Below are 16,073 nucleotides of genomic sequence, written 5' to 3' on the forward strand. Positions count from 1 at the left end.
AGCATCTCATTCTGTTTTTAAAGAACCAACAATAAATCCCGGACACCCGGATTGGTCCGGAAGTGGGTAATTAGGGTTATTTTGATGTTTTAAGCATACATTTAATTTTTATTTTGTTATGTAACTTTAGTTTAAGTATATTTTGGAATGTAAATATAATTATTAAAGTATCTATTATTTTGAAAGCAAATAATTTTATTTCACAAGGTGAGTAAGCTTTTTTATTTTTAGGTTATTCAATACAAAAATTAGCATAATATTAAGATAAAAATAACACAGTACATTAATCAATTGAAAATATATTCTCACTGTAATTTGTGTATTTGAAATCTACTGAGATAAAAACGCAATTAAATAATTTCAAGTCTTGATTGTATTTTATAGTAAAATGGCAACAACGGAACAGTTTTCATTAAGATGGAATAATTTCCATTCAAACATGACTTCGGGGTTTCACGATCTTTTAGAAGCGGCCGAAATGGTAGATGTAACTTTAGCTGTTGACGGTCATTTTTTGCAAGCACATAAAATAGTTCTCTCAATATGTAGTCCATATTTTAAACAAATGTTCAAAATTAATCCTTGTAAACATCCTATTGTGATATTAAAAGATATCAGTCACGAAAATATGAAAGATATTCTACAATTCATGTATATGGGTGAAGTTAGTGTACTAAGAGAGAATTTAACTCAATTTCTAAAAATCGCCGAACTTCTTCAAGTAAAAGGACTAACAGGAGATGATTCTGTAAGTACTAGCTTGGTTTATAGTAAAATATTCACATTTTTTTAATTTAGAGTGAAGATACTTCATCAACTAAGGAAGCTAAGATAGAATATACCAATGATATCGAAGAAAACGAAATTTATAATGATTTTATTGAAAGTAACGTAGAAATACCGAAATTTACTCATTCTCCTGTTACTCAATGTTCTACGGCCACTAAACGAACAAAAAATACAACAAATGGAAGTACAAATTCTAAACGAACTCAGGTAAATTATAGATGAAATTATATTTCAAAAAATTAATTTTTTTCATTTTCCAGGTCGAATCTTATCAGTCTCAATCAAAATTGATAAAATCCGAATTTGAGCCAGCAAAATTGAAAAATGATTCGATTATAAATAATAATACTACTAGTCAACAAAATACAATTGATAATATACTCAAACTTGGTACTGAATTAGAAGACATCAAAGAACCGATAAACTTGAAGACAATGTGGAATTTTAGTACGTCTTCGTCTCCGGAATTTATCAATGCAGATCAAGGTGAGTACTTAATTAATATAATGCATGATATTGTTTTTTTTTCTTGATTACAGAATGTATAAAAACTAATAATAATAAGGAGGTTTTTAAATGAAAGTGATTTTGTTTAGGCATAAAGTACAAGTTAACATTATTTATTTATTGAACTTCTCTTGTAATTTATGTATTTTCTACTACATAATTTGTTGATAATAACAATTCACCTTACCAGGGATAGTCGATTATTACATGTAGAAACACTATGACGCCAAGATGGCAGCGTTATTTTTGCTTACTACTGCTATAATTAATGGGAAATGCTAATGGAGTGAACTGGCAGAATTTTCAATGATATCTATTATTTTACCAGGGTTGATTGGATATTCAGTGATAAGGCCAATATGGCGGTACTAGTTTTGCCTACTACCACAATATGGTAAAATTTCAACTATTTCTTGAACCTTTCTCGTAATTGATGCTTTTTTTTCTATATAATTTGTGGGCAATAATAATAGAATCAATTGGAAGAATTTTCAAAAATAGGGGAAGACGACGGCATTTGTTTCGTCCAATACAGAGATATGCGATTAATTTGTTTTGAGATTGAAGTTAACATTATGACAACACTGGCAAAATTTTCAATTATTCTTCTTATTTTACCAGGATTTCTGGATATTCGGTATAGGAACAACCACTATATTTTGCAAAAACTGACAGGATTTTCAATTGCAGTTCTCATTTTATTAGGGTTGTTGAATATACGTCAAGATGGCCGACTACCGCGATATGTCAAAGCCACAACTATTACCTGAGTTTCCCTCGTTATTTATGTTACTTTTATGCTATGTAATTAATATATTTTGGAAATGGAGTCAACTGCTTCCACATTTTGAAAGTACTGGCAAAATTTTTAATTATAACTCTCATTTTACCAGGGGTTGTTGAATATTCGTAAGAAGGTGGCGATAGTTCCACCTACTAGCGCGACAACGAAGCGTCAACTATTTAGTTAATATTTTACTTATCTACCAATTATATACGCAAACAGAAACACAATTCTAAGAATGTGTTTTAGAGATATAAATGTATACAAATTAATTGCAATTTATTAATGTTTCATTCCTTGTCATATATCATTCTAATAATTTGTTTTTCAATTAGATTTGAATTGTTTTCTATTCATCAGTTTTTTTAGAAAAAAAAATATATTTTTTGCGAGTATTTGTTGTAAATACATTTAGAAAAGGATTAACTTTTTTTCTAAAAGTTAAAATTCAACTTCGAACTTTTACTTTCTTTCTAATATTATTCAATATTCCCCACTTTAATGTATTCCTTTCTTTATATTTCTCCAAAAACAATTTTTATCCGCAAAAGTCGCTGCGTATAAAACGATTATCTATGGTTCACATCTCACTTTTCTCACCGGCACATATTGCATCCATAATACTATTCATGGTGCTAGTGTATATTTCGGAAAATGAATTAGATAATTATAGCTCGTATTTTCTTCTGATATCAATTTGTTTAAGCTTTAAAATTATTATAACAAGATATGCATTTTTTTCTAGTAGTTAAAATATAAACGAAGTTTTTATACTTTGGAACACGTGGTCATTTAAAAATGGCGATCTAACGTCATCGCTAACTTCAAAATCTTGTCAACTGTCAAATAAGATTTAATAAACAAATATATTAGTTTTATTATTACATTTAGTAATCAAGAATATCGCAGTATTTATTGTTTTCGAATATTGATTATATTTATTATTTTGTATAGTTTTTGCGCCGTTTCTTTTACGTTTTTTACTTTTGTTGTGAGTTGTTGTGTGTTTATTTATTTTGTTTTTGTTTGAAATATTTGCATGGTAAGTAGACAGCTTTTGTAACCAACCTATTAACATTTTAAATATAGCAATTACTAATAATTTTCTAGCAAAATTTCCGACTTGAGAAGAGGAGATACAGTGATTCAATATTTATTGTGATAAGTTTTATAAGGGGTTTATTGTTACGAGTGGAATACGCGAAATTCTGTAGATATTTGCAGTTATAGGGATTTTATTTATTCTGTTGACACATATGAATAAATCTCGAATGTATTCGTTTATTTTATGAGAAAAATTTATTTATAAAAATGTATTTAGAGAATATTGTGCCTTTTATATATAGTATTCTGAAGAAATATATACTATAATACGTAGGTCGATCTAGTTCATTTTTTTATTCTATAGTAAAAGCAATCAGTATCTAGCTCTATTAAACTATTTTTTTACACTTAGTAAACGTAAAAGTTTATCATTTATTTAGATTTTTCAAGTCCAAACTCAAAAATTACACAAAAATAAGAAAAAAGTAAATGAAAGTACTAAAACTTTCTTAGTGCCTACGTAGGTATCAACTTCAGGATAGTATTTAATTTATACGATCGTATGTTTGAATATATAGTGTTGGACTAACATCGGTTGTGTTTTTTATTGCCTAAAAGGATGGCTTATCTAACCTCGAATCTATTAGAATGAATGAATTTAATAACGATTATTAAAATTTAGGCAAGCCCGAAAAACATCCGAACAAGAATCAGTATCAGTGCGGACAGTGCTTGAAAAAATTTTCTAGAAGGGATCATTTGAGGACGCACGAGAAGAACATCCACGGAGAGTTCGCGGGGCCTTTTAAATGCGTCATATGTTCGCAATTGTACAAAAATACTGAGAGTTTAAGAAAACACATCGCCAAATTTCATTTTTCAACTATTAACGATACGATACAAAGAATTGAAGTTAACGCGTAACAAATGATTCAATGACTAGATATGTGTTAATCTATTTCTTCTTTATAGGTTATGTGATGTTATTTCTTCATCCACCTTCATTCTAATAACATAAAAAAATATGTTGTTTAATTTTCTTGTTATAAGTTTGAGAAAAGTGATTTTTCATCAAGAAACCCTCCTCCTCTTGTTATAAGGGCGATGATAGACCAAGATTACGAACGTTCCTATCAAGCTCTTCCTACAAAAGTTCAATGGGATTGAGATCGGGGATCTGAGAAGGCTATATCTCTATTTCTTTTCCAAATATCCTCTGCATAATTTGGAATTATGCTTGGGATAATTGTAGGTGTACGGTGGATGGTATATACACCTTTTTTCGTGGGATTCAATCAGTATATAATAGTTTCAATTCATTAATGGACTTTTCTCGTGATAATCTACGTAGAAACGATTGCATAAAATTTTTTTATTGGTAATTCCTACTTTTCAATGGCAATTACTGTATGTCGTTAATTGCATTTTCTATAATCGTACTTAAATGACAAAAAGTTGTGGTTGAGGTTATGTTCAACAATGTAAAGTTCATACCGGAAATATGGATAACATTTAGAGGCGGTCAGTGTTGCCAATAAAACTTCCAAGGTGTTGTCTAGGTACTGAAATGATTTGGGACTTTCTTGTATTGGTACTACTAGGTGTCTAGAAAATTAACATTATCTAGTTGTAAATCTATGACGAATTTTTGTTACCAAAATATTACCTTAAATTTTGAGACCGCGATGCCTTTATACAATATAAAATATTTGATGGTGGATTCTACTGAAGATATTTAAGATCTTGTATCGAATTTATAGGTTATACCGATATTAGTCTTCCAAATATTCTCTGTCTTCAAAATCTAACCTCAAATTTATGGTTTTTGATAAAATAAATGTATTAGTAATTAGTTTTAATTATTTTATATTTTTAAGTTAACTGCATGAACAATTATGTTATACCAAAGTTTATTGCCATAATATAATTAGTTTTTAAACGGGAATAGATTTTTTCGTGCCAATTATATCGACATTTTTTTACCAAATGTCTTCATGTGCCATAGTAGATACAAATTAATTATAAACAGCCAGGAAATTGTCATTTTCATACCGTCTCAGTGGATTGTGTATTAATTTAATTATATTTAATATAATTCCAGTCATTTTATTAATTAAAACTGTGATCAGTATCGTTACCGCAATAGAACGAGAGTTTCGAAATGTCATTTGTCACGTCAAATGTCATTGTTCACTTGTTGCGTTTTTCCACACACGCGTTTATTTGAAGCAGTATTTTTAGGCGCGTGATAAAAAACTTTGACAGCTTAAAATAGTTCATCCATTCGATTGGTGAGTAGTGCAATCAATTCTGTTGTTAGGGTTGATATTTACTTTGAGTGATTTCCCACCATCATTTAATAAAATAACACATTTTCAGTCATTCTGATTTGCACTGGTAATTTCAAGTTCGAAAATATCAATTTCCTATAAACTTAACTGTATGATTTCATCCTTTCTTCCAATTTTAAGAAGTTTATTTCAATTTATGTGGAAATATAGATAATGAAAAATCATATTGCAATTCTTTGGAATACTGTTGAGTCAAATAATTCGAACTGTCAAAGCTGTTTTCCGAATCGGGGAACGAATTGACAAATATCAATTGTGTATAACCGGAAAATAAACTTACAACTCTCCCACCAAGGGTCCATTACTGAAAAATCACACATGACAGAGCCAAAACGGACTATTTTTTTTGAAAAAAACATCTAGATACTTTTTTTGTAAGAATTGTTATTGGCGAAATTCCATTTTAATTTTTCCGGTGGTTTTCCCCATTTTCCATGGCCGCTCGCGTGCCGAACATTTTTTTTCTTGAAGTGTTATATAAAAACAATTTGTGTTCCAAAAATCGTTACTATTAGTTGTAGTGTCAGTTTTTTAGAAATAATTTTGACTACAACGCCTGGACTATTAATTGCAAATAATATTTTTTATCTCATCTGTATAATTTTTTTAATGAGACGGTAGAAGAAGCTATACCTAGTTATTTTCTTGACTCACGTTTTTCTAGTTGTGATAAAATAACCAAAATTTCAGTTCCATATTATTAAATTTATCTTTAAAGTTAATTTTTACAATAATTGTAATTTTATTAATTGTTAATTGGTTATAGTTAATTATCTACTGATAAAAGTCTTTTGTATAAGAGCAATTAAAAGTTTTATATGAATTCAATGGTTTTTTATTAATATACCACAGCCTTTTACATTATTCATTATCATTTTTTGATAACACATAAAGCAATCGATATTGTGCCAATTTGACAGCTTACATTGTCACAACTGTCTAATTTTCTAGTTCTAAATTAGTCCCAACTACAGCACTATTATTTGTAGTTTTTTCACTTACCTCGTATAAACATGATGTAAAAATTCCAGTTTGGTAAAATGAAAGGAGAAAAAATTTAATTGATAAAACGATTTATCTTTTTTTGTTCAAACAATTATAAAATTTTTAGACACCAATGTAGAATTTCTTTTAAAAAACATGCTATTTTAGTAAGAAGATTGATAATACACTTTCTCACTATTTTACGTTTATCTATGTACAAGTTGTCAAAATTTTACTTTCTATTCTTTTTTATTTCTATTTCCGGTCTATTTCCGTTCACGCGTAAATAGACCTTACGGTAAAATAACGGAGAAACTGTTTTCGCTTGTGCATAGAAATAAGTCAAATCTTCATTGCTTAGACACAAAACACAAGGATCTTTGACAATGACATGTTCACGGGATTATAATAAGAAATTAGGATAAATAATTAAAGTATTTTTAAAATAAAACCTGTTAGTTGTATAGACATAATACGAAAAATTCTTCATTCCTCGACTTTTAACAGATCAGTGGCGTGCAATGATATTTGTTTCAAAAGAAGTAAAGCAGTAATAAATTCACCTAAGACAGGACCGCATTTAGGATTAATTTGTGTTTGAAAAAATATAGTATCTATTTTCTGTATATCTTTATTTGAAATTTAGAACATTGTTGATTGAAAATAATCTGATTTATTTAAATTATTTAATTAAAATAAAATATCTAACTTTCTTAGATATACATACTAATAGTGAATACTCACATTAAACAGTGGTGACGGCATACATTTAAATATTAGAGGGAGATTAAGGTAAATCGGCATTTATTTTAGTGTCTACTCATTCTATTTCGGTTTTTTTCCAGATTATCAAACGCTCCAGAGGGACGTTAAGGGTAAGGTATACTGTCCTTATTGTTGTAGAAAATTTGTGAATCGTTACAACTTGAAAGTACACGTAAGGGATAAACATGAAGCAAACGCAAAGGACATGGACTGTCAAATTTGCGGTAAGACTATGCGAAATCAAAGTTGTTTGAGGGTACATTTATATCATCATCGTAAACAAAATGAGGATAACTTAGATACAGCTGCGTCGTTAAGTTGATTTTTTTTTTTGATATTAAGTATGTCATTTCATGTTTCTATCAGGGGTAAGGTCTTCGAAGGTCTCAAAATAAAAAAATTGTGTCCGAATATATTTCAAAAAACTGTATTTAGTTTTTTGGCTATATCTCGATAAATTTTCGATCAAATTAGTCGCTCAAAACGTAGATTTATAGAGAATTTTATAACCTATAAGTTTATAAATTTCTTTAACCCTCTATTTTTTAAAGGGTTCGAAAACGGTATCAGGTTAAAGTACGATTTGTAAGTTCATATCTCAATTACAAAAAATTTGAGAGAAATGAAATATTTGTAAAAAAAAAAATACTTTTGTTTCTTATCAATTTTTATGTATATCATTTTATAGTTTTTTGAAAGTACTTTTCCTTACTCGTTGAATTTTCTTTCGATAAAAATATTCAACCTTCAATAAATCATAACTCGATTTATAATATGCCTAAAGCAAATTTTGCAAAAACAATCTCTTTGTTTTTTCATAAGCTTCATTTTTGTTTCCCACACTTTTTCTGATACAATCAAAAATATTTGAGATATACATCAAAAATCGATTAAAAACGTGTTTTTTTTTTTAAAAAAAATTTTTTTGCTTGAAATTTGATCCTCTATAAATTTTCGCAGTTATTTTCAACATAACCCCTTACTTGGGGTGGAACTTACCCCTAGTGCAAAAGCACACATCGGCGTAGGGTAGATTTTAGTTTTCGACCTGCTGACATTAATTTAATTAAAATCGATGCAGGTTCATGGAAATCGGTGAAACCTCCGGTAGCATGTCGGTTTTTATTTACATAATGTGAATAGTAATTATTCTATTTAAAATCTTTATTAGCGGGAAAAAAATTACAACGCGGCAACAATGTAAAACATCTATCACGACATATGGAAACTTACAATCAAGACCGTTTATAACCTATACGTCTAGCGGAGATTATAAAATAAAATTTATGAGGTTTTTTAAAAATTTTTTTTAACAAATTTGGTGTTTCAAAGAAAAAAAGTAGAAAAATGTTTGTAGTAAGACGTAAATTCAGTTTTATACAAATTCAAGTGAATTCGAATACGAATTTGAGTACTATAAATATGGCAGTAGATAAAATGTCTGGTTTAACTGCGTGTCGTAAATAAACATTTTTAACGATAAGGCTTTACCTAAGAAACAAAGGATCAAGTTTTTGTTGTGTTTTTTCTTAAATATTTCTGGTTCATAATTACATGAACGATTAAACAAAAAATGGGTGGTTTAGTTGTGTAAATAGCAATATAAAAGATATTATTGTACATCACAATATAATACGAGGTAATTTGTAAGTTAACACTTTTTGTTAAACGCAATTTCCATTTGTGATATACGAATTATTGCTTAAAATATAAAAATAAAAATACAAAAATATTTTTTGCGTGATGCATTTATTACTACTGTGATATAAAACGCAGCTCAATTATCATAATTAGTTGTAAGATTAGATTTATATTTTCAGAACTTTCGCAATCAAAGACGTTAAAATTAACATACATTTTACCCGACAAGCATTTCTACTTTTTATACAAAAAATGAGGTTATGCTCGAAATATTTTCAGTTGTTTTCATAGGGTTAATATTAAAGATATCTCGTACAGACTGCGCATGCTTCACAATGCGTAGAACCTGGGAGGATAGAGAAATCATTATCATTCTGTCTTCCTCGGTCGGAACAGTTTCCACTATAAGGCCAAGCACCAAGTGGGCCCATATAGATATATTACATATATCAGTATATTACTTTCTATCTCTCTACTCCATTCTCATTAGATGGAAATGACATTGATGCTTCGAATAGTCGGAATCGATATCAATAATCGATTATTAAAATGCAATCATTCACTTCTATAGAGAATGTTTGTTCTTTTTTCCAGTTCATTTTATGAAGTATTTGACCTTGTGGGTAAATGTGATGTTACCGGGTGAATAGCGAAAGTAGTTACGGGCTCTCATATAATCGAATTCAATTCAATGATCAATTATTTTTTTAATAATTCTACAGTAGCAATACTTATCACACACATGATCGAATAATTTTTATTTTTTTTATTGTACCAAAGTTTTTAAAACGTTTACTTGTTATGTTCACCAAAGTTTATTAACAATATAAGTGGGATTTTGTATATCTAAATATATATTTAAATTGTTAATTTTACCAGTGTATATTTTTTATAATAAAAAATTAAGTGAGCTTGTTATTTTTATTAGAACCTTTTCCTTTTTATATATAACGATGCTTTAAATTGACGACATCTTGAAAAATCTAGGTAAGTATATCAACCATAATGGATAAACTATCAAAAATTCGATATTAACTAAGCGGGACCATTTTGCAACAAATCGAATTTAAAACATTAAAATTTATACGATTTCGTGGTTTTATTATCACAGGAAAATACAGAGGAAACTGATGATTACATTAGATACATGTATTTAGGATTTTTTTCAACTCTTAATAACCACAGTCATATTTTTACACTGTTGTCGGATTTCATTATCAAAAAAATTTGTTGTTTCATACCATATAAATACAATCGTTTTATAGTGGAACTACATGGAGAATATAATTTGAAAAGATTTCTCGGTTTACCTAATTAAACTCCATATTCAATGAACTAAAATATTAAAAATGAACAAAATTGAAAAAAATGTATCTATCATACACCACTTAATTAAGTTGTGTAGTTTTGAAAAAGTCTACTTAGAATATAACATCGGAAAAGCAATTTTTTATGTGCAATATAATACAGGGTGTCTCGCATGAGAATCAACACATAAAAGACTCGTATAGAGGAGCCCAAAATATTACAATTGGGGATAATTTACCAAGCTGCATCCCTGAAGAGTTATAGGGGTTCAAAATTTCGAAGCAAGTTGATTTCTTTGCAGCCCTTATCTAAATATGGTACACGGTGTGAGGCTGTTCGAGGATGTCCTAACCTTAAAATTTCTCCTCTAAATCTATCAGTTGATTTCATTCTCAAACTTTTTTCACTCTCACTTTTTTAGACATCAAATTTGACAGTCTTTCTTTCAACATTAGTTTCTTTGTGAAGAACCAAAATTTTACAGTTTCCTTCATTTATACAAACTACAATAACATCAAATTATTCGCTAAATGAGAATTTGTCACTTATTTAAAAAATTACAACAATTTTACTACTAGAAGAACTGAATTGCTAATTCTCCTCGAGGATGTAATACGGTATAGAGGTATAATGCCCCTAATCGTCCTATTTTGGGCTCCCCTATACGCCTCTGCTCTGTGTAAGTTCTTTTACACCCAGTATCGGTGGTCTAAATAAAAATTTGATGTGGCAACATAGTAGGTATGGTTTATGACCGTGTGTTTATAGAGTTTACTTAAGATATTCGAGTTAAAATATTTCGTATTAAATCTGTAGTTAGTTGAGATGTGGTTCGATCTGGGTAGACGTGAAGGTTTTCCTACACAATATGGATCAAACAAAACTCCTGTCACTGTGGATGTTTTAGACGCCGGTTTTATTGCCGCAGGAATCATTTTAGGAATATCATTTTGTTGTGCTTTACCCACTCCAAAACTCAAAGAGGTAAGTTTTTTAAATTAAAACTGATTATTAATACGATTAATATATCTGAAAATTTTTGTTTTTCATAATTTTATCTAATCCCCGCGTTTTTCTAATGATTTTACATCAATTTCTTCAATATTTCTCGTTGATTATTGATTCCGAATCGATTCTAGCACAGTTATTTACAATCGAATCTACCCACGAACAACGCTTTCATCGACTTTTTGTGTTTTATTATACGTTGTTGCCAGATTCTATAAAGTTCAAAAGTATTGCTACGATTTCGATCTGTTCAAATTTGTTATTATGTTTGGAATTTACTTAAATTTTTCTAATGTCACATCACAATTGTAATAAAGTTGTTAGAAAATAAAACTCGAAATGCAAAAGATACTTACAAAAATTAATTCAAATCTTATTTATAAAACGTTAAGAATTTAATTCAATTTTGTTCATATCCGACAGCCATTTTGTAAAATGTTAATAATATACATATAAATAAATGCATTACATCACACGTCAACATAAAATTATTTCTTTTTGTATAATTTTCGTCCACTTGATTTTCCATTTACTGTTGGAAGCGTTTAGGGCTCTAAATAGTAAATTAAAATATCAATTTGCCCTTGAGACATCTGCGTAAATCGTTAGGTGTTTTCGGATTTGAAGAAGTAATTTTTTTTGTATGTATCCAAGTTTCCACATGTTTTTATCGATATTATGTTTTTAAACGAATATTTTTAATACTGTAAATTGTTTCATTCGCAATTTAGTCATCAATGCAAGTAGAAACTTTTACCTAAAACAAGTTTCACAAAATTGTGATGTGTTTTTAAGATACTTTCGCGATCATTGTTTTTTTGGGCTTTCGTGAAATCATTTTTTTACTTCGTTTTAGAATTCGATTGTTTTTATAAGAGTTGGTGTAACCATCATCATAGGAACGCTTTTATTAAGTAAGTACTGCAATATATAACCTCAAACTAAGCTAAAACTTTCTAAAATTATGTACCAGGTGTGATGAAAACAAAGTGAATTATTTTATTAAGCACAAATTAGCAGTAGTTGTATGTATGTATATAAATCTAGATTGAACTGAACACATACTCAATTTCTACTTGAAAAATTTCAGAGACTACGCTCCAAAGAAAGGAGACCAGTGAAATTGACTTTCTAGACTTACTAAGTGTTCGTCGGCTATGTTTGCCTGTCTAGTAGGTCTTGCAGATACTGCTCTAGGTGGGATTAAGTTAGATAGCTCGGAAGAGTATCTGCCGTGGTAGTATCGATAAAACATAGTCAGTTCAGCGACTTTTTCTCTATATTCTGAGCTTTCCAGGTTCCTGGTCAACTCTGAATCGCCTATATAAGTCGAATTGCTCTCTTCTGTATTGATTCGAGCATCCCAGGTGCAAGCAATATTCCAGATATGAACGAATCTGGGCCTTGTAGAGGATTAGAAGCTGTTGTGGAGGGCTTCAAGTTTTTGTGAAATTGATTTAGATCATTCGGCCATGTCAGGACATATTGCTACCAACCTCAACACCCAACAAGCGAATTTTCGGTGATTGTGATATTTTATGTCCAGACAGGACCAAATCCTGAAAGGTTGTGCCAACCTTCAGATTACTTCTACTTCATCCCTTGAATGTTTTCAATATCTTGGGTGAACAGTGAAGATTTCCCATATTTTTCTATAGCTTTAGTCCTTACGGAGATGCCAGGTTGATCTATATTTATTGATAGTCGCTGATGATGTTAGCAGACTCAAGATTTGCTATTAACAACTTTCTAGATGACCTTAATAATGGCTGGGACTGAAACAATCGGACACGATAGTTGTTGGGAACTGTCTTTTTTCTTTGTTTTTGGTAAGGGTTGAACACGAGCAAGTTTCCAATCTGCTGTGAAGAAACTCTTTTATTTGATAGGGAAAAGTTTGCATAGTGGGCTTGTTAATTCAACTGCGAATTATCTTCAATATGACTGGTGGTTTTCTATTTGGGCTAGTTCAGAGATCCGAATTTCGAAATATTTTGATCTAGAAGGTGCCATCATACCAACGATGACGTGGTATCTCTTCACGCGATCCTTGTGGGCTACATCTACCAACCTAAGGATTATCATCATCAGTTATAACCAAACTATTCAATTTCAGTAAATAACTTTGGTCAAGAATGGGAAGTTGGACATATATTCACAAAAACTCCTTATAAAGCAGGATCCGGAGAAGAAATAAACGCTTCCATATCTCTAAAAATCGGACTTCGTAGTCTAAATGTAACTTTAAAGGCGAATTCGTCCGAAAGTAGTACATTAAAGTATGAGATAATTAATTACAACGAAAGATTTGAATGGACTTGGGATCAAGGAGTATTTGGATTCGGACCGTATGGTAAAAATGGGATAAAATATGATAATTTTGGGTTATTTGTTATGAAATTTCAGCTGGAAAGTTACAAAGAGAATATAGACAAGCTCAATATCGAGGTGTGCCCCACCCAATTCTATGGGTAGTTGAATATTTTATAATAGACGGTGAAGGTCTGAGATACGGTCGTTTTTATAGAACTGCCGGATGGTACACGCACATTTTAATGTGGACGGCATTTCCCTGCTGGATTTTGTCTGTAATATTATTCAGATCAGGTATATATTTAAAAAACACATTTTGATAAAAGAAAACATGATATTCTGTCATCTTATTTCAGTGATTAGATACGGAGCATATTTTCTTGGAATATGCGGAGGCCTACTATTATTCGGTAATTTTATATACCTAGTGATACGTAATCCTAATACACTAAAAATACATTTCGAAGACGACATACTGACTACGAAATTTGGATTTCACTATTGGTGTACTTTTGCTTTAGGTACTAATCAAATTATTATAATCTTATGTACATATCTTCTCGTTTCAAATATTTTTTAGGAATATTTTGCATTATATTATCCTTAACGGTAATATTTATGGAATATAAATATGATCAACAACTTTGCAGTTTCTTTGGAGTCAATCCGCTTAATAGTTATGATGCAGTAGCATATTTGAGTAAGTAGCGACTACTTATTCAAATATCTGTTTAAAAAACGTAACATTATTCCAGCTAAAGAAGAACGATTACTTTTGAGACATAAATCTACTAAATATATCAAAACTAATGTCGATATACCTTTAGTTGACATGGAAACTGCACCGAATGAAGACGATGACGATGTTGATTACGTTCCTGTTTATTTAAAACGACGAAATATTACGTCTGTATCAGCTCCTGTTGTTAATAGAACAGTGAAACCAAACAGACATAAATTACCTTTACCACCACCACCTGAATCCAGTAATAATTAATATTTTTTTATATATTTCAATATTTTACTAAATATATATCTCATTTTTAACAGCTTTTTTGTATTTACTACGACAATAATAAATATTATATACTAAAAAAAATTGCACATAACCTTATATTATTCCTTACTCGTATTTGATGCAGCTAATCTAACCTCTCTTGTGATGATAGTTAATAAATAAACATTTTTGTTTTGTCCTGTTTTAGCATTATTTTTAATAATTTTGTTAATTGTACTTCATACGCTTAAATAATTGTAAATATTACACGTACTTTCACTATACATCAGTTGCACACTTTATCTGTGGTTGTGTCTAATAGTCACAAAGCGCTTTATTTATTCTTTATATACTGAAAAAATGTTGTCGATTAAACATTAAGCATAAATATAACTCGTATTTATATTTATTTTTAAGTTTATTATAGAAAGTATTTAACACTAAAATATAATAAAGTAATATCGTATTTTGAATAATATTTATCACTTGATACTGCGACGTAGTGTACTTAACTTCGAAATAAAGTTGATTTGAATTATTAATCAATTTAATTTTTTTTGTAAAAATGAATTTGGTTCAAATCATCATCATGACAACTTTTGTTTATTTTTTCTATTCAATGAATGTAATTCACACTCGGGAAATTTAGATTTCGTTTAGTGGCTGCAATGACACACAAATGTCAAAAGTGCCAAGCTTAAATTTTGGTAAAGAAACTTGTAAATTACCGATTTTGAAGTACTGAAAAATTATTGGAATTTTTGTTTCTTTGTAAGTAAACTTTTAAAAATAATATATGATAACTTAAGTCTGATAGGGTGTCGGTAATTAAAAAAACTCATTTTTTCGAAATGACTATAATGAATAAAATATTTTACATTGGCTCATATTCAGTTAGAAAATACAAATAAATAATTAAGAAAGATGTGTGTAATATTAAAAGTGAAAACATCACAATACACATGTACATATATTTTCTTAGATAAAAAAATTTAGTTGATATAAAATAGAATAAACTATGATTTCGTACAGGCCTGTATCGATGTAGAAAGCTATCAGAATGAACGACGAATTACTACAGACACTTATTAATTTAGCTATGTATCGAAACACGAAACACTGCGAAATACGCAGAAAACTCTAATTTTGGATGAATCGCAACTAATATACAGAGCTTTTTAATTTTAATGGAAATTGCTCAAATAATCTGATTTACGTTAGGAGGGGTAAACAATGGATTATTGTATAAAAACGTGTTACTTCTTCTAGTTTTTTATTCAATAGTGAAATTTGTTTTATGGTATATCCATAGATACTTTTTAAATCAATTTTGGTGTTACTAATACAGCTGAAACTGAGTATTTTTGCAGTTTTTTCGCGAGTCTACAAGTAATATAGAAAATTCCATAAACTTCTTGTTTTGTGTTTGAATTACGGTAGTTTTTTAGACATTGTTTTCACTGTTGCCTTTAAATTTTGATAACGAGTTTATCAAAAGTGATTGGATACTTTTTAAGGTTGTAAAGTGATAACCCGATGAGAGCTCAAAGATATAAGATTGACTATTATTTATCACATGGAA

General features: G+C 29.5%; 1 protein-coding gene across 3 annotated transcripts; it reads left to right on the forward strand.

The window, feature by feature from the left end:
- The first annotated feature begins 5 nt into the window (after positions 1–5).
- Positions 6–14,593, forward strand: LOC130894462 (dual oxidase maturation factor 1-like). Of its 3 annotated transcripts, XM_057801320.1 has the most exons (8): positions 1,087–1,275; positions 10,990–11,157; positions 12,038–12,095; positions 13,298–13,534; positions 13,588–13,788; positions 13,851–14,015; positions 14,075–14,194; positions 14,250–14,593. In XM_057801320.1, exons 1-8 carry the CDS (start codon positions 1,264–1,266, stop codon positions 14,489–14,491), a joined length of 1,203 nt encoding a protein of 400 aa, XP_057657303.1. In that variant the 5' UTR covers positions 1,087–1,263; the 3' UTR covers positions 14,492–14,593. The 3 variants fall into 3 exon arrangements, with proteins under 3 accessions (XP_057657305.1, XP_057657304.1, XP_057657303.1); XM_057801322.1 differs by lacking the exons at positions 10,990–11,157; positions 12,038–12,095; positions 13,298–13,534; ... (2 more) ...; positions 14,075–14,194; positions 14,250–14,593 and adding exons at positions 6–207; positions 385–748; positions 799–996; positions 7,305–9,776 and having other exon boundaries at positions 1,050–1,275; XM_057801321.1 differs by lacking the exons at positions 10,990–11,157; positions 12,038–12,095; positions 13,298–13,534; ... (2 more) ...; positions 14,075–14,194; positions 14,250–14,593 and adding exons at positions 6–207; positions 385–748; positions 799–996; positions 3,807–6,296 and having other exon boundaries at positions 1,050–1,275.
- Positions 14,594–16,073: the final 1,480 nt, after the last annotated feature.

The sequence above is a fragment of the Diorhabda carinulata genome, chromosome 5 (genome assembly GCF_026250575.1).
Source record: "Diorhabda carinulata isolate Delta chromosome 5, icDioCari1.1, whole genome shotgun sequence".
NCBI lineage: Eukaryota > Metazoa > Arthropoda > Insecta > Coleoptera > Chrysomelidae > Diorhabda > Diorhabda carinulata.

What these genes read in the sequence shown, in the direction of transcription:
- LOC130894462 (XM_057801320.1), top strand. An exon ending in CCACTCCAAAACTCAAAGAG is followed by an intron (nt 11,158 to 12,037) that starts GTAAGTTTTTTA and finishes ACTTCGTTTTAG; the next exon opens with AATTCGATTGTTTTTATAAG. An exon ending in CATAGGAACGCTTTTATTAA is followed by an intron (nt 12,096 to 13,297) that starts GTAAGTACTGCA and finishes ATTCAATTTCAG; the next exon opens with TAAATAACTTTGGTCAAGAA.